The sequence below is a fragment of the Panthera uncia genome, chromosome X, assembly GCF_023721935.1.
Source record: "Panthera uncia isolate 11264 chromosome X, Puncia_PCG_1.0, whole genome shotgun sequence".
In the NCBI taxonomy this organism is placed as follows: domain Eukaryota; kingdom Metazoa; phylum Chordata; class Mammalia; order Carnivora; family Felidae; genus Panthera; species Panthera uncia.
The window spans coordinates 15,009,187-15,027,813 of NC_064817.1; the positions used below are offsets into that span (position 1 = coordinate 15,009,187).

Sequence of the window (18,627 nt, forward strand, 5' to 3'; positions counted from 1 at the left end):
ATGAAGAGGGGTTTAGGGTTTTGATTTCTGAATGATCACAACAGGAGAAAGGCAACGCCCATTTATGAAGCCATTCATGTCAAATGAATTTTACCCAGAAGCTAGCATGTAAAATGCTCAAGCAGAAGGTAGCATCCAGAACAGTCTGGTGAAGAAAATGAATATCCGTGAAGAAGCCGGCTAAGAAGAGGGGACAGCAAAGCCAAGAAGGCCTTTCCCAGTTCTTATCCAAAACAATATTTAAGCACCTCCTTTGAGCTCTAGGCACAAAAATGAGAACTAGCTGGAATAATTAGGGAGGACACTAAGCTAATTAAAGACTTGTCACACAGGGAGTGGGTGTGTGATGGATAAAACTAGTGCAGCCCCAGAGGACCAGACCTAGAACAGGGCCCCAAGTCTTCCAAGTCTAGAACAGTCTAGAAAAATCCAGCAAAAACACAAGGGCTGGTGCTTGCATACCGACTGATAAATAGTTGAAATCTAAGGAGACGGTGATTTAAAGTGTCTATACATGCTGTACTCCGGTGCTTAAAGACTTAAATTTGTTAAGCAAAATGAGTAATTAATGAGACGTCAACATTTATAGCATTTAATCCAAGATACTGAGGAAGAAACAGCAGTATGAACTGAATAGCACTTCATCTTGCCACTCTGTCTCTCACCTGGGGGCAGGCCAGCCTCCTGCGGTGGCCCCACCACTTCCATGGCCACTGGAAGGAAATCAGCTTAAGGCCTTTACTGGGCTTTTCTTGCCAACTGAATGCAGTTCAGTGAGGACAAATATTAGTGAGGATTTTTTTTTGTTATTAGTGTTTTTTCTTCCCGAAGCTAAACATAGCACAGTTTATCACCCCAGGAAGGTCCACGAGATACATTTTGCTTTGCTGAAGTGTCCCCTAATGAAAACTATTGGCTTTCCTGCAAGATATTTACCCATACAATAACAATCAAGTTGAAAACCAACTTCCCATAATCACCCGGATTGCCCGCATACCTTTGCCAGCTAAAGGAATTCAGGCAAAGAAACATGCAACTCTCGACTCTCTACGTGTGGATTGGAGGGGTCAGTTTGGCAGTGCAGTGCTTTCTCCCGTGACTGAAATATCCTGATGAATCCCAGTAATTGCCAAGGAAGTTACCCAAGCAACTAACTCACAAATGCTTCAGGATAGAAAAGGATATTCACAATTCCCCCAAGAGGACGAGAGGGATGTAACCAAGGGAGGTGGCTGGAGGGACAGAGTCAAACTGAAGTGCCTCCCAAAGGAGACGGTGACCGAACACATGTAAAAACAACAAAACCATACTTTCCCTCTTCCTGTATTCCTTTGGAATCTCAACTGGGACCCTTGGACTTCCACCAAGTGTTCTCCAAAATTCCTGGGCAGCCAGGAACCCCCAGGGGATCTGGATTCTATGCTTCAAGTTAGAAACTTGCCAGGAAGGGGTGATGAAAAACTTTTCGAAATAGATAGTAGTACTGGGTGCACAAGACTGCAAATGTACTTAACGCCGCTGAGCTGCGGACTTAAAAACGGTTGCAATGGCAAACTTTGTTATATCCATATTACCATGATTTTAAAAATTAATAACGTAACATACCAAAAACCACTGAACTTCACACTTTCGATGGGTGAATTGTAAGATATGTGAATTATAACTCAATAAAGCTGTTTTTTTTTTTTAATTTACCAAGGAAACAGCTAGTAGAAAGAGCTTCAATGGGGGAAGCAGGAGCCTGATATTTACTGAGCGCCTACCTATATAAGTTGCTAGTTCTTTCCTATTTAAAGGGAGCCGGGCCCTGCAGCTAGGGGACCATGCACTTTGCCTCTCAGAGTCTCAGTTCCATCATCTGATGGTGTGGGCTGCCATGACTGCCAAGGACCTTTCTAGCACTTCGGTTCCAGAGACCCATGTGTGAATGGCAGAAGGACCCACCATCTGCCACCCGGCACACAAGAACATCCCACCAGGAAGGCAAAACATCAGGGGAGCCAAACACGGGAGAAGTAAGTTTAACAACTCTGCAACCCAGGGATTGACAGAAGAGACGCAATGAGCTGTGTTAAGACACTTTCTACTCACAGAACAAAATGGTGAAAGAATGCCAAAGAGCCCTGCTTTCCAGTGACTTCTGGGTTTATTCATAAAACAAAGGCTGTGGCTCCAGAGGAAACCTTGTGTCCGGAGCAGCTGATGATGAAGGAAGGAAACGGTGTTTCAACCATCTGTGTAACGCTCAGAGCAGGCTGCCCCAACTTTGGGGGCTGAATAACCATTGGGGGGCTGTCCTGTACATTGTAGGATGTGTAGCAGTATCCCCAACCCCTGGCCCCCAGACGCCAGCAGCCTGCCCTCCCCCACCAGCTGTGACAACCAAGTGTCTCCAAACATTGCCAAATGTCCTCCTGGGGGGCAAAATCGCCCCTGGTTGAGAACCACTGCCAGAGAGAATTTTCCATCTTGAACTTGCAGTTCTTTGTCAAAGCCACGCGCCATGTGGCGTTACCCTTCTCATCCACTGCAGTGCAGGCCACCATGAACTGTCGGCAAACAGACCTTGTCAGCACACCGTGCCTGGGGGATCTTACAGAATTACACACACACTCCTGGCAGCCAATAGCCTAGGAGAATTTCAAGCAGTAACCATACTTGGGTGAAAGGGTTACTCATTCATTCATTCAGTAACATATGGCACTTCCCGTGTGCCAGGCAATGAGCCAGGGCAATGTAGTTGGGGACACCCTGTCAGAGATGAACAGACTTAATACAAGACGACGTGTCATATAGCACCCTTCGGAGCAGGCCTCAAAAGATGAACAAGGGGTGTGGCAGGCTGCTAACAGCCCCTCAAAGACGCCCACATCCGAATCCGCAGAACCTGTGAATGTTACCTTCTGTGGTAAAAAGGATTTTGCAGACAGATTAAGCGAAGGGGCTTGAGATGGGGAGGGTAGCCTGAATTACCCAGGTAGGCCCAATAGAACACAATGGTCTTTGTAAAAGGAAGGCAGGAAGTTCAGAGTAAAAGAGGAGATGTGAAGACAGAAGCAGAGGTTAGAGTGACGTGGCCACAAGCCAAGGAACGTGAGCGCTTCTTCCAGAAGCTGGCAAAGGCAAGGAAATGGACTCTCCCTGAGAGCCTCCAGAAGGAACACAGCCCTGCCCACACCTTGATATCAACCCAGTAAGACCCAGTAAGACCCAGTTTGGACCTCTGACCTCCAGAAGTGTAAGATTACAAATTTATGTTGTTTTAAGCCACTGAGTTTGTAGTATCTTATCACAGCAGCAAGAGGAAACTAACACAGAGGGACTACAAGGCAGAGAAGAGAATGAAATCCCTTCCCCATGAATGGAAAGGAACTGCATGGCAAAGGCTCAGAGGCCTGAACAAGCATGGAAAAAAGGCAGGCGTGGCCGCCAAGCTCCCCAAAGGCTTTGCTAAGGCATTCAGGATCTAAAGCATCTGCAGAGATGTTTCTAAAGCATTCCAGAAACATTTGGGCTTGACTGTACACTGGAAAGAATGGAGAGAGAGGAGATGGGAAAGAAGAGGAGGCAAGACCAAGAGGAGAACACCTATGCAAGTGGTGGGAAAGGCAGTGATATCCTCCAGGAAGTGGGGAACGGGGAGGAGAAATGCTGAGCTCCGCATGTAGCATGCTCTGTTTGAGGTGTCCAAGAAACACCTGGATAAAGTTAGCTAGAAGGTTAGGAAAAATAATTCATTCAATCAATATTAACTTGGGGCTTCCCATGTGCCAGCACAGGGACACAACGACCAAAGTGATGCAGTTCCTGCCCTCCTTCAACACGGAAGAGAAAAGCAGAAGAGTCAGTATCAGAGGGATGTGCTACGAAAGAGACTTGACCGGCCACGGCTGGCCTGGAAGATGGAAGTAGGCCGTGAGCCAAGGAATGCAGAAGACTCTGGAACCGACAAAGCGAGGAAAGGGATTCTCCCCTAGAGCCTCTGGCAGGAATGCAGCCCTGCCCACATTTTGATCTTAGCCCAGTGAGACCTGTGTTGGACTTCTGACCTCCAGAACTTTAAAGACAATAAACTTATGGCATTTTGGGGCACCAAGTTTTTGGTAATTTATTACAGCAGCAATCAGAAACTAATACAGGTACCGGTACAGAAAATGAGGAACAAAGATCAAAAACCCTAACAATGCTAACAATGTATCGTAACGTCCCTTCTAAAGAGGACGGAGGGCAAAGAAGGATGATGGCAAAGGCCTATGTGATACTCTGGTAAAAGTCCAAGAGACACTGAGATGAGCCAGCTAGTGTCACTAATGCCTGGGTGTTGGAGGTCTGGCATGGACTAGATTCACGGCAGAATCAACACTGTACCGTTCTAGTGATTCCATACGAGGTTTGTTCTGAACTAGGAGCATATTTTTCTCCTTCTCTAAGGCCATGTGTCACTTGTAACAGCATCTTATATTTGACCAGAGTGCCCAGGTACTACCCTTCAGTGACCCACATACTCTGGACCTCAGCTTTCTCACCTGCACGGCAAGAAGGTCTACCCCCGACCTTGACCATGCATCAGAACCACCTGGAGGGCTTCTTAAAACACAGATTGCTAGGCTCCCCACCCCACCCCAGTTCATCATTCAGTAGGCAGAATTGGGGCCAGAGAATTTGTATCTTTAACAAGATCCCAAGGAGGCTGATGCTGGGGGACCACACTCTGAGAACCACTGCATTAGACTCTCCTCTCACAATGCCAGGATTCTAGTATTTTTCTGCCCTGCGTCTTTCCCGTTAAGAGCCATCCTGACTTATTGGCTCTCAGCAGCTTGCTCCGTGTGACTCTGTATCTCTTCTCTGGTATGGCATTTCAGTTGTCCATTGTGCTTAATGTTGAACAGTCCCCACACTAGAGCTGCCCCGTATTAAGGAAGTAGCCACAAAGTATACCTAGAAAGGCATTCTCCTCCCCTCCCCCACCCTCGACTCCTTTTCCCTCCCCCCATTTATCTCTTAGTTAACTCAGAAAAGCAGCCCCTGCCGGCCGGGAGCTGGCCGGGCAGTCTCCCATTGAACAAGCAATTTCCCCAGAACACCAACATCAGACAAGGCCACTCTGTGACCAGGATGGGACAAGACAAAAACAAGACCACTCCGTAATCCTGTCCGAACACGGAGAACAAGTGAACCTTGTCCAAACCACAACAGTCTCCACACATCCCCGAATCCTGGCCAATAGGAGTGACTGCTGCTCCTTTACCAATCACAGCCTTTCTCTGGTCTTCCCTGCTTCTCGGGAAGATGTATGAAGACCCCCTACCGTGGAAATCCCTCACTTCCAGCCAGCATCCAATCCAGAGATCACCTGGCTTACTTAAACACTCCCCTAAAGCCCCTCCCACAGGCCCAGTCCTACTCGGGTCCTGTCCGACGCGGCTCCCTGTGATGCACGCTGTCCCTCGCTGCCAGGAGAGCAGAACCGCTTGTTCCACTACGGATGTGTTGAAGGGGGTACTGGAGGGCAGTGATGACTCCTACCCAATTTTCAGATTTCGGCTCAAACACAATCTCCTCAAAGACATTCCCCTTACCCCTCTGCAACCTAAATCACATTGCCCCTCTCTAATCTCCTTCACGAGACCTACCAGGGCTTATAACTGCATATTGTCATGAGTATCGCACTCAGGCCTACCTCTCCACTAGCCGGAAAAGCCTAAGCTGGCAGGTCTATGTGTGTCGTGCACCCATTCCTAGCACAATGCCTGGCCCAAAGCAGGAGGTCAATAAATACCGGATGGATAGATGGATGAATGGATGAATGCTGGCCACTGTATGCAACCTGCTTTAAAACGATTTCAGGGGCACCTGGGTGGCTCAGTCAGTTAAGCGTCTTGACTCTTGTTTTCGGCTCAGGTCATGATTCTCCTGGTTGGTGGATTGAGCCCCACATCGGGCTATGCACGGGCAGTGAGGAGCCTGCTTGGGAGCCCCTCTCTCTCCCTCTCTTTCTGTCCCTCTCCTGCTCATGCTCTCTCTCTCTCTCTCTCGCTTGCTCAAAATAAATACATAAACATTTAAAAAAACAATTTCAAACATAAGAGCTGATGAGAGAATATCAGTAATGCAAAAAGAACTGAAGGTCTGTGCAACCAGCAAGGTAGCAAGGTTCTGCCTGTGTCCTGATGGACGTGAAGGGGCAAAGTAAAGGTGATGAATGATAAAGGTGGAGTCTTTCTTCCAATTCTAATTTTAGACTGTGAAGGTCAATGCATTGCATTCATTTTTGCTTTAGTTTAGCGTAAAGCAATCTCTCACCAAAACAATACATTGCTGAAAACAGTCCAAACTTTGTTGTTACTCTGGAATTTTCTAAACAAAAATCATTTGCTGGGCTTGCAAATCTTTCACTGTTCACAGATTGGGATCATTAACATTTGTGTGATCATAATTACAAGAGGCTCTGCCCGTATCTGGCCCTGTAGGCATCTGCCTGCAAGTTCCGAGGGCACATTCTGAGCGGGCTTCCATTAAGAGGCCATTTTACAACTAACTGGCTTCACTTCAGGATTTTTTCAGATTAAAGACTACATAAGACAGTTTTACTGTGTTCGCCATCAACAGAAAAATCATTCCCAGGCCAGGTGAGAACGCAAATGTATCAAACTGATACACTGAACAAATCTTTTGCAAACCAAGGAGACTTGGGGATGGGGATGGGGATGGGGATGGGGATGGGGATGGGGAAGGGGGCGGTGCCTGTGTGTACACACACACCTGCTTCAGAAACGGCACTGTTAGGTGGCTCCATCGGAAGACATGCAGAATGAACTGTTACCTACCTGTACTTCTTCCCAAATACACTGCTGAAGACGCTTTAGAAAATAGCAGGCGATGGGGCGCCTGGGTGGCGCAGTCGGTTAAGCGTCCGACTTCAGCCAGGTCACGATCTCGCGGTCCGTGAGTTCGAGCCCCGCGTCAGGCTCTGGGCTGATGGCTCCGAGCCTGGAGCCTGTTTCCGATTCTGTGTCTCCCTCTCTCTCTGCCCCTCCCCCGTTCATGCTCTGTCTCTCTCTGTCCCAAAAATAAAAATAAAAAACGTTGAAAAAAAAAAATTTTAAAAAAAAGAAAATAGCAGGCGATCTTTAGCCATAAACAACTATGGGCATCTTAAGCCCCACTATAAACATTTTAAATAATTAAATGACAGCATTCATTTTAATCTTATCGCCTCTAAGCAGTGACACCTGAAACAAATGAAAATCAGTTTCTGCACCCCCTCCCTTTTGTAATGGTTACAGTAAAAAAATAAAAAAATAAAAAAAATAAAAAAGATTAAGCTTGAAAGGACTATAAACTGCAGAAGCAGTCTCTAATTTTCTTAGGAGGCTCTGGATAATGAAAACAGTTCAGACTCGAATAATAAACAGGTCTGTTTCTTCTTAAACTGGACTCCTCTTCCCACTGAGATACAGAAAGCACAGTCCAGCCACAGGAGAAGACATTTGGATCTAACTTCTTTTTTTGTCCAACCCTCTCGGGACCCACAAAAAAAGGAAAGGTGATCAAAATAATCACTTTCAGTTACCTCAGGAAAAACCAACCTGTTACTCAAGTAATCAGTAATGTTTAAAGTATATGCTTCTGTTAATAAACTAAATCATCTTATTAGATGGCAAAGCAAAACAAGAGTGTTGAGCTAAGCATTTTGTCTTCCACCAAGTAGGAGGGTTTCATACCCCCTCATTCATTCATTTATTCAATAAATATTTATTCAGGGCCTGCTCCATACCAAGCACCAAAGAAAACAGCGCCGAGCAAAACGGCACCCACGCAGTTCTGTCCCTACAGTCATGGAGCTTACAGTAGGGGAGATAAATGTTACACTCAAATAAATATGTAATACCGCTCTTTTTAAAAAGGTGCTAGAGGAGAAGGGTGACAGAGAAACTAATATAGACTGGAGGTGGTGCAGGGACCAGAGAAGGGCACTGAGAAAAAAGTGACATTGAAGCTGAGAGGCCATTGGATGGCCACCACTTTAGAAAAGGAAAACCATTTATGGCAGTGACCACAAATGGGATTTTAACTGCCTGTCAACAACTGATTGGGTTAAACCTCCCCTTTTCCACTGCATCCGTCTTCAGGAGCATCCTATGACCGCTTACCTATCACTGTTGGACTCGCCTACTCAAATCCTATTACCTGCCCACAGAAAGGTCTCACTTTATTATGATTTATTGTCATCTACAGCCTTCCTATGCCTGGCCTAGAAACACCTAAAATTATCTGCCAAAGGCATGAAAGACAGAGATTGGCTGCCAGCAAGAACATTAACTGGATGGGCCACACGATTACTAGCCCAGGCAATCACAAGTCCTTTGCCCAATAAGGTGCCACATCCTCTGGGCAAGGTGGCTCCAATGTGCCAGTCTACACCAGATGGGACCCAGGGGGCCTAATGGTTAGTTGCCTACTTGCAACTGATGTTCCACCAGTAAATCGAGGACTGGATCACCGGCTCCAGTTCCCCAAGCCTTCAGACTTAGAGGATGTAGGAAGTGCCCTTTGAGCATCACGCAGCGGAGAGCTCACCAGGCTGAGAGAAGGCAGGCAGAGAGAGAGGGTCAGGGCCGGGAAGAAGAGGGGCGCCAAGGGAGACGCGTCAGGCGCTCAGGACCCGAGGATGGCACGCCAAGCCGGGTACTGGGGCGTTTCCCGCACCCCCCCACCACCACCACGTAGTTCCCCAGCAAACGCAACTCGGTCCCTGGCCGCGCCGAGACCCCGAGATTCTGGCTTCCCCCGCGGCGGGGCCAGGGACAGACAACGCGAACCCCCGCGCAGGGCCGGAGCCCACCAGCTCCCATTACCCACGTCCTCAGCGCAGAGAAGGGCGCGCTGGGGCGAGAAAATGGCCAAGACAAAACTCTCCCCGCCCACCCGAAGAACCAACCACACCCCCTGCATCCCTCAGCCTCAGCCGCCCCGGGCCGGCCCGCGATCCTCCGCCCAGGACCGCGCGGGGTTCCGGTCGGTGCCGCGCGGGCTCGGCAGGGACGCGAGTGGGAGTGAACGGGGGTGCGCGAGGTAGGCAGAGTGCCCACCGCGGTGTCACCGCCGGGGCCCTGCCCCCGGAGCGCCCTCCCGACTCCGCAGTCCCGGGACAGGCGCGCCGCCCTCAGGCTGAGGTGGGCGCCCGGGCACCGGGGCGCCGGCAGCCCCCTACTCACCCATTGGCGTCGAGCCGGGCCGGGCCGCCGAGGCAGCGTGAAAGTTGGCGGAGGAGGGCGCGGGGGTCGGGCTCCGGGATCAGGGCTCGGGGCGCAGGGGTCCGAACGCGGCGGCGGCTGGGCCGGCTTTCTCCTCAGTAGCGACGGCGGCGGCGGCTCAGCGCCGCCCGCTGCTGCCTCTGCTGCTGCTGCCGCTGCTGCCCCGGGGTGATTCCTGCTGTTGCTGCTGTTGCTGCTGCTGCATCGCGGCCCGCTGCGCCCGGCTGCGCCGGGTTTCCTGCTCCCCGCGAGTGGAAATTGCGAAAAAAAAAAAAAAAAAAAAAGGAGAAGAAGCGCCGCCCAGCCCAGCGCCCGGCAGCCGCGGCCGCGCAGCCCGCTCGCCCCCCTCCTCGCCGCGGCTCCTGCGGCTCGGCCTGCCGGGGACGCGCGGCCGCCGAGGCGGGGGCGGGGCCAGTGAGGGGCGGGCCCGCGGTGGGCGGGGCCTGTCCGGGGCGGGGCCGGGGCCGGCGCCCCCGGCCTCCCTGCGGCTGCGGCGCTCGGGCGCCCCCTTCACCGCCCGCTGGGGAGGGACCCTGCTCTACGAGGCCACCCCACACCCGAGGCGGCTCGGCTAACGCCCGGGGAAATGCCGCGAGACTCCTCGAGACTGGAAGGGGGGTCGTGGGGGAGGGGGCGTCCGAGTGGAAGGGCACGTGGGAAAGAAGGTGGAAGCGGCCCATCCGGAGGGTGCGACTAGAGGTGTACGGACTGGGGTAGGGGAGACCATGGCTAGGTGAGGGAATGAACACCTGCTGAGGGTGACGGCAGGTAACCCCGGGGATCGGAGATCGAGGCAACCCAGATTAAGCTTTCACTGAGGGAGCTGTTGGGAAGGCAGGAGAAGGGGTCTCTATGGAGGGATGGAAATGCTACATCCATTCAGGGCAGCATGGGAAAGGCAGGCCAAGTGCGAATTCGGCGTATAGGAGGCGGTGGAACGCAGATACGGAAAGACAGAGAAAGGTGCAGAGGGGCCGGCGGGGCACATCACCTCGCACCGACCCTCACAGGGACCCCTAACCGCGCACCCCCGTGCCTTGGCCGGGTAGGATTGGGTTGCTCAGCTCTGTTCCCAGGCGCTGATGTTCCCAAGAATCTCCTGAGGAAAGGGCTGACTCCCTCCCCAGCAAGGTATTGTGCCACATTGACCACCCCCACCCCCCAGACCTGCACAGCCGACCTTTGAATGGGCGCTGAAATGAAAACAGGGCATTCATAGGTAACTCACAAGATCCTTTTTGGGTCCATTCACCACTACAAACCTTTCGCCATAAATACTTTGCCAGCCAGCACCACATTCATTTACCATCAGGTTATTTCCTTTTCCCTTTCCACCATCTGGTGGTAGGACGAGATAGTGAAATAGATGGGAGACATTCAAAAAGAGAAAATAAAACAATTAAGAAATTAAATCATTGGCCCCTGGAAAATGGAGGGGGCTGAAGGTTAGTGGACCCAGCGGTGACAAATAAAAGCTGACCCCCCTACCCAATATAGACCTGTCTTCATACCTCACCCATGATATTGGGGCAACTCTAGTAAATTGGTTACATCCTGGGATTTCTGCAGAAAGATGTACTTATAATTGTTTCATTAGCTTTATGAAAAAAAACCTCCCAACGAGTCTAACCAACAAGAGATCAGCAGAATCATCTTTCTAAATGCTTTTCTTGTGTGTCAGAGCAATGTAAACAGGAGAGTAATCAAAGGGGAGAAGACCCGTCCACGGAGCTACTGAGAAGGTAGTAGCAACATCAATGCAGACTTCTAACAATTAAAGAACATGGAAATTAAGAATTTGAAGTGTTAAAGGCCCAGATGAATACTCATTATACCTGCTCCAGGATCCTTGGTGCCTCACTCATTACATGCCTTGGCATATCAGGGCGATGAGGCCTTGCGATAGGATCTTAGAGTCCACAAACACTGAAACTCGCAGGGCATGGCTAAAGCCCACTGTTACTGGGACTTTCTTTTTCTTGAGCCTCGCCCAGAACTGCTCTGGGATCTGCCTGATTCCAGGCATGATTGTTTTTGCTAAGGCCAGGGTTACTGGGCTTCCTTATCTGCCTCTCAAGAAGACTCAGGGTTCTGAAAGTGACTGGGCATGTTTCAACAAGGAAAGAGCTGAGCTGGACTTGTGGTGGGATAGCATCTTGGTGCTGAGGATTCTTGGCTGGCTACCCCATGCGTTCTCAGAGCAGTGGGCCCAAAGTCTTTGAACAGTGTCAGTGATTTGTGGCTTACCTGGACATTGCAGAGACCAATACACCTAAACCAGTAAACTGGTGACTGAACTCTGTAGGGCTCAAAAAAAAAAAAAAAAATCAACAGCTTGTTTCATGTCCTGCCTAATCTTACTCCTCTCTCTGTCCTACTTGGGGAAGACAGTCTTGTTTCCTTTCCCCGCCCCGCCCCCCAGCTTTTCATAGGTGAAGACAGACCACCTGAACTTTTGTGTCTTGTTTTGACTCTGGTCTATTTCAAGCCTTACCTTTTCCTTCTTGAATCAGAGAACTGGGACCCTACTCATTGATCTGGGTAGGCTTCCTGCATGGAGAAATTTGTCATTTCATCACAAATGACTGCTGGCAAGACTTAACATTTTTGAAAATCCTGAGCTCTGCCCTAATTTTAATGCCTTAAATAAACTAAATGGTATGAATTCTACTCAAGACACTACAGTTTTTTCCATTTTAAGTTTCTCTAAATTACAAAAATGGACATTCTCCCCCGCACCTCCCCCACACTTACTGTTTGGTTTTCATGAATTGTTCCAATTGTACTTTTACTTTTCCTTCTAGGAACTTTTGGTGACCAGCACAGGGGCACTTAATGTCAAAATTCAAATCCAGCTGCTGACGGGGGCGCCTGGAGGACTCAGTTGGTTCAGCATCTGACTTGAGCACACATCACGATCTGGCAGTTCGTGAGTTCGAACCTCACATCGGGCTCACTGCAGAGCCTGCCTTGGATCCTCTGTCTCCCTCTCTCTCAAAAATAAACATTAAAAAATCCAGCTGCTGACAAGAATAGATGTGTAATTCCTCATCCTGCCTCCCTCTTACAGTAGTGCTATTTAACAGTTAGTGCAATATTTCAAATGACATGAATTCATCACATTAATATTGCTGGATAAATACAGTTGTATTTAATACCATATCTTTATCCCACTGAACTCCCATTTCGACCAGAATGGATGATGCATTTTGGGAATGGAGAGTAGTGGAGATGTGACACTTCAAATGATCTCACATGACTTAAAAGGCCTCTCTGTGTGATGCAGTGGTGGTAGCATTTTGGATAAAAATGGAAGACAGTTAAGCTCGTGCCTAGGTAGCTCTTATAGTGTCATGCGTGCTCTCTTCAAGTACTCGGACTTGACATCTGTAATTTGCATGTAATGAATGATACTTTGCTTTGATAACCTTTAATATCATCTTTACATTAATAGAAGTTACATGCAGAGTGCTTTACAAAAGACAGTCATTATCTGGTGCTTCTGATGTGCTTTATGGAGAAATGGAAAACCTCACGGTGCCAGAAAGGAAGGAAGTGCTCAATAAAAATGATGGCACAAGTCAAAAGGGCACAGGAACCGACCTGAAAGAGCTCCCAAAGGCCCGAGCTGGAACGATTCAAGCAACAAGTAACGATTCTATTGGATTTTAACCCAAAGAGTTCATGAAAGTGCTGTCTTTAAGTCTATATGAGTAGAAATAAAAAGTAAATAAACAAGTCAGGGAGGGGGGACAAGTCTTCCCTACAGAGGAATGCCAATTGATAAATGTAGAAGAAATGAGGGAAAGAGAAAATTACCATCAGAACACCGCAGTAATGTTAATGTTGTAATTGATGCAGGCACGATATACCTGTAATATTTGATGTAATATTTGATGTATTAATTGATATATTGTAGTAATAATTGATGCAGTAATAATTGATGCAGGCACGATCCACCTCAAATTTTCCAATCAGGGGGTGTCTGTCAAGGAGAAACCCCGGCAGACAGCAGGGGAAGTGAGCAGCCAAGGCTTTGTGCTGATGGTTTTGCGGCAGGCTCTTTCCTTCTTCCTTTACAACGTGTATACTGAGTTCAAGGTAAGGTGTCCGGATCACATCAAAAGCTACAGAAATAACATCTTGCTCTACTGCAGTTGATTTGGCTTGATAACCACTCTTGGAATGATCCACTCACTTCTCCTTTTCTCTTTTTCAGTGAGTCGTTTACAACAAATCCAAGAGAACTGGTTTTACCAGCTCTGTGGAGATGAAAATTAATCAAATCAAAGGAGCAGGTCGTTTATAAGACAGCTAAACTATGATTATCTTTACAAGGTTTGTGGGAAATGCTTGCTTTGCAAAGGAAAACACAAAAGACGTAACTAAAAGGTGAAATGTGCTACCCCAGAAGGCTATAAAACTGGAATAGGGTGTTCTTGTTGTAAAATCCAAAAGCTGCCTAAGAAATTGACTTCCAAGTTGATCAGTCACAGGAACTTGCATCTAAAACACACAAGGAGAGCCCCTGTGTACAGACTAACTCGCCGAGAACATTTTCCCATCCTTTTTCAGAGTACTGCTTTATCTAAGAAAATAGTAAACTGGGAGAACAGTCATAGGAGATTAACAAGAAATATAGTTTGTACTGTTTTCTACCCACTCTATCCGCCCCCCTGCCCCCCAGTTACAAACAGTCATATGTAAGGAAGGATATTATGACAAAAAAATGAATGAAGTGATATTCCAAAGAAGTTCCAAAAGCATTAACTTAAGATCATATGTGTGAAATATGATTTGTAATAAATATTAACAACTTTAAATAGAATAACTGGTATTTAACATTGGAATAAACCATCCTGACAGGCCAGTTTCTAAAAATGGGAGCTGATTGAAGACCGGAGGCTTTTGATCTTAAGAGGAATGAAGATTTTGGGGCGCCTGGGTGGCTCAATCAGTTAAGTGTCAACTTTGGCTCAGGTCACGATCTCACCGCTCGGCTCCTGGGTTCGGGCCCCAGGTCGGGCTCTGTGCTGACAGCTTGGATTCTGTCTCCCTCTCTCTCTGCCTCTCCCTCCTCATGCGCTCTCTCTCTCTCTCTGTCTCTCTGTGTCTCTCTGTCTCTCTCTCAAAAATAAACACTAAAAAAATTTAAAAAGAGTAACAAAGATTTAAAAGGAGGGATTGCCTTACAAAACTGATTTCTCTTTTTCCCCTGAGCTTTCAGAAGCCCAGAGGCTCCCTCGTGGACTTGACTTCCACTGGAGCTGGGTCTCCAGGATGCACAGATGTTTGCCGGCATTCCAGAGAGAAGGAAGAACACGTGAGAATGCTCAGATTCTGGGGAACAGATGATGTTACAAGGAAGCTTGTGTGGAAGGGGCGGGAGTACGGCCAAAAAGCCGATTCCAAGTGGTCTCTGTGCCAGGCCCTGAAGCAATGGGAAAGAGCACAGGTTTCTAAGCAGACTGACTTCAGGTAGGTAAGTGGAGAGCCCACGGAAATGGGACCAGAGGAGGGATAGTCTGCAAGTGGGAGGCCATGGACAGACTCAGGACATTCAGGGCAAGAAATACAATGCCACTGACACTGACAAAGAGGACAGGTAGCATTCTACAGTCAGTTCTGAACTACATTGGACACATCTGGTGAGGCAGTGGATTTGGGGAGACGGTAGGGAGCACAGATGGAGGTTTCCAATGAAATATTTTGTTAGCTGATTTGGAAGCTGAGTAGCTAGAGACATGAACCAAGTGGAGAAGGAAGTCATTGTACACAGGGAGGAGATAATGAGTTCAAACTTGAATCCTATTAAGGGTGGATGCAGGGGCACCTAGGTGGCTCAGTCGGTTAAGCTTCCAACTTCGCCTCAGGTTATGATCTTGCAGTTCCTGAGTTCGAGCCCCGCGTCGGGCTCTGTGCTGACAGCTCAGAGCCAGGAGCCCCGCTTTGGATTCTGCGTCTCCCTCTCTCTCTGCCCCTCTCCCGCTCACGCTGTCTCTGTCTCTCTCCCCCAACCTCTTTCAAAAATCAATAAACATTAAAAATAAATACAAATTAAATTTAAAAAAAGAGTGAATGCAAAAGGGAACAAAGTGTGATCCGTGCTATGATATGGATGATTCCTGAAAACATGATGCTAAGTGAAAGGAGCCAGATATAAAAGGATATATATCATATGATGCCATTTACCTGAAACACCCAGAACAGGCAAACCTGTAGACAGAAAGTAGATGAAGGGCTGAAGGAGGGAGGGGGCTGGGGGAATTGGGGAGTGACTGCTAATGGGTACAAACTTGCTTTTAGGGGTGACAAGAGTGTTTAAAAATGTATCGTGGTGATGGCTGCACAACTCTATGAACATACTGAAAAACCATTGGATTATATACTTTAAAATGGGTGGATCGTATGGCACATGAATTATATCTCAACAAAGGCTGTTACATATTTTAAAGAGTGATAATGGGTGCAGAGTTTCAGTGTGGGAAGATGAAAAAGTTCTGGAGATGAATGGAACAATGTGAATATATTTAATACCACTGGACTATGCACTTAAAATGATCACAATGGGGGCGCCTGGGTGGCTCAGTTGGTTGTGCATCCGACTCTTGATGTTGGCTCAAGTCATGATCTCACAGTTCGTGAGATCGAGCCCCATGCGCTGGCAGCATGGAGACTGCTTGGGATTCTCTCCCCTCTCTCTCTGCCCTTCCCCCACTTTCTCTCTGTCTCAAACTTTTAAAAAATAAAATAAAAACTTTAAAAAATGACAACGGTAAATTTTATGTTATGTATATTTTACCACCATAAGAAAAGAGAATGACTACCTTCGTAATCGGTGGGTAATACTGGGCATAGTGAGGATGTTTCTCTCTGTGTTTTGCCCACTCCCGTAGCAGCTCCCACACCACTACCCAAACAGGACATCGGTATTGCACTAACCGCTCGCCCATCACCCTCAGTGTCACCTCTTCAGGGCTCAGAGAAACCACATCCAGAGGCCTGGGTTGAGGGTAATGAGCCACAGCCACTCACTAGGTCGTGAAGCCCCTGGTGCACACAGCCAACCGCCCGCCGATAGGGCCTCAAGCCCTAGAGGTCACGGGACTTGGTCTCTGAACCCAGCGTTCATTTAACGAGATGAGGCGTAACTTTCCCGGCACAACTTCTTACTAAACAGAGCCAGTCAAAGTAGGTTCCTCTCCTCAAAAATAATTATAGGCCAGCCAGAGGCAAAAATGGGAAGTGAGTGAAGTTCATCTTTGTTTGGCTTTGATTCCCCTGTGGAAATTTTCTTGCCTGGACCACAGCAGTTCTTACAGTGTGGTCCCCAGACTGGCTGCGGCAGCCACAGCAGCGCGTGGAAGCTTGTTAGTTCCCCACGTTGTGGACCCCACACAAGACTTTCTGAATCGGGACCTCTGCGGGGGGGGGGGGCGCCGCAGCACTCCACGATCCAACCGGCCCTCCAGGGGGTTCTGATGCGGCTCAAGTGTGAGAACCTCGGCTCCCTGGAGCTGAGATGTCCCCTCTGGTCACCAGATGAACCGGTTCATGCTTTGTCATGAAAAAGGGCTCAAGGGAGCTACCAGTGACCACACCTCTGTGCCGGTAAAACCGATCCGGTGTTTATCATTAGAAAAGTAATACCTGCTCATTATTTTAAAAAAAAAAAAAAAGTTAAATAAAGATACGCTGTAGCAGGTGAAAATCTTCCATAATCTCGCAGTTAGCAATCGTTGCAGAGATACTTGATAACAACAGTTAACTTCTATTGGAATATTCTTTCAGACATTTTCTAAATGTGTAATGGCACCAAGACCCATGATGATTTCCACATAGCATAATTTTATATATTTTTTTGAGCAGGTAACCCCTTTTTTATGCTCTACTGATGGAAACTGAGAACCTTAGGGAGGCAGGACTTTTGTCTTGGAGGATTCCCAAATTGCCTTTTCTTTTTCTCATAAATTCAGTTGTGAAATATTAAACCTGTCTGGAATAAAACTTTTTGAGAATGTATTTCATAACCATCTGGGAAGAAATCAGAATTCCTGATAAAAAATGCTTAAGGACTTCTCTGATGGTCTTTAATGAGAGTAAACTCTTTTTGAGGAAACCAGCTACTAGGAAGCTGTCAGAGGTCTAGTGACATTCTTGAACCTGGCATTCTTCTTCCTTGTGTCCAGTCTAATGAGGGTCATCTAACCAATCACTTCCCAGAAAATGGCCTGGCCAAGAGGGAATCTTGAAACTTTGGCATGTATTCATAATGACATTTTCCGAAAAGTCTTATGTATACATCAGTCTCTCCTAACAGTACGCACCACACAAGTAGCCTACCGGATAAGAACTAGACCTTTCCTCCGCGTCCAGATAAAGGAGTAAAAAGGTTCAACCATAGCTAAAAATCCAATGTGTTACCCATCTTTTGGAAATGTCTCTGCACAGGAAGCATGATCTTAGAAGAATAATCCTTACCATTGATGAAGGGGCAGGGGGCTGCGATACTCTTTTATCCTCTTTTAAATTCTCACGACAGCCATGTAAGATATTACTATCACCATTTTACAAGGGAGGAGACTCAGAAAGGCTAAATGTCATGCCCTATCTCCCTCAGGAGGAAAGAGAGGCAAGCCTGGGAATGTAAAGTCAGCTGTGTTTGATTCCATTAGAAATCACGGAGTCATCTGAAGTTAAACAAAAGCAACCCGATTTTTTTCATGGTTTAGAATTGCTATTCAATGGCCCTAACATAAAATTTAAATGGTCCTTGCGAGCGTTTTGCTTGCGATAAAATTTACATACGTATAAAATGCTCATGACATAACACCGAGCGAGAAAACACAGAGTACATATTTATACAGATCCTATACTTACAATTGCCTTCTAACTTAGAAAATACATTAACAACTTTCAGGGCACCTGGGTGGCTCAGTCTGTTGAGCATTCAACTTCTGCTCAGGTCATGATCTCACAGTTCATGAGTTCGAGCCCCTCGTGGGGCTCTGTGTTGACAGCTCAGAGCCTGGAGCCTGCTTCAGATTCTGTATTCCTCTCTCTCTGCTCCTCCCCAACTCACACTTTGTGTGTGTGTGTGTGTGTGTGTCTCAAAAATAAATAAACATTAAAAAATTAAAAAAAGAAAGAAAGAAAATACATTAACAACTTTGGAAACAAATACTCCAAAAGGTTCAAAGTTCATCTTGGTGTCACTGGCTGTAGTTGATTCTTTTCCCTTCTATTTTCTGTGCCAGGAGAGGAGGGGGTGCGGCCACTGGCCTAAGTATGAACAGTTTCGGCTTTGCCTGATATAAGCAGGTGTGCAGTCTTGGGAGGTTTCTGAACTTCTGTGTGCTTCAAATTC

At 47.5% G+C, this 18,627-nt stretch overlaps 1 protein-coding gene across 3 annotated transcripts in view; it reads right to left on the minus strand.

Moving 5' to 3' along the window:
• Positions 1-9,499, minus strand: part of SH3KBP1 (SH3 domain containing kinase binding protein 1) — a 328,594-nt gene extending 319,095 nt beyond the window's left edge. Inside the window, exon 1 of one of the 3 annotated variants that reach the window (XM_049643565.1) lies at positions 9,222-9,499. In XM_049643565.1, the coding sequence (XP_049499522.1) occupies positions 9,222-9,225 (4 nt within the window). In that variant the 5' untranslated portion in view covers positions 9,226-9,499. The remainder of the gene's footprint in view (positions 1-9,221) is intronic. The other 2 variants (XM_049643564.1, XM_049643561.1) reach the window with 2 other exon arrangements.
• Positions 9,500-18,627: the final 9,128 nt, after the last annotated feature.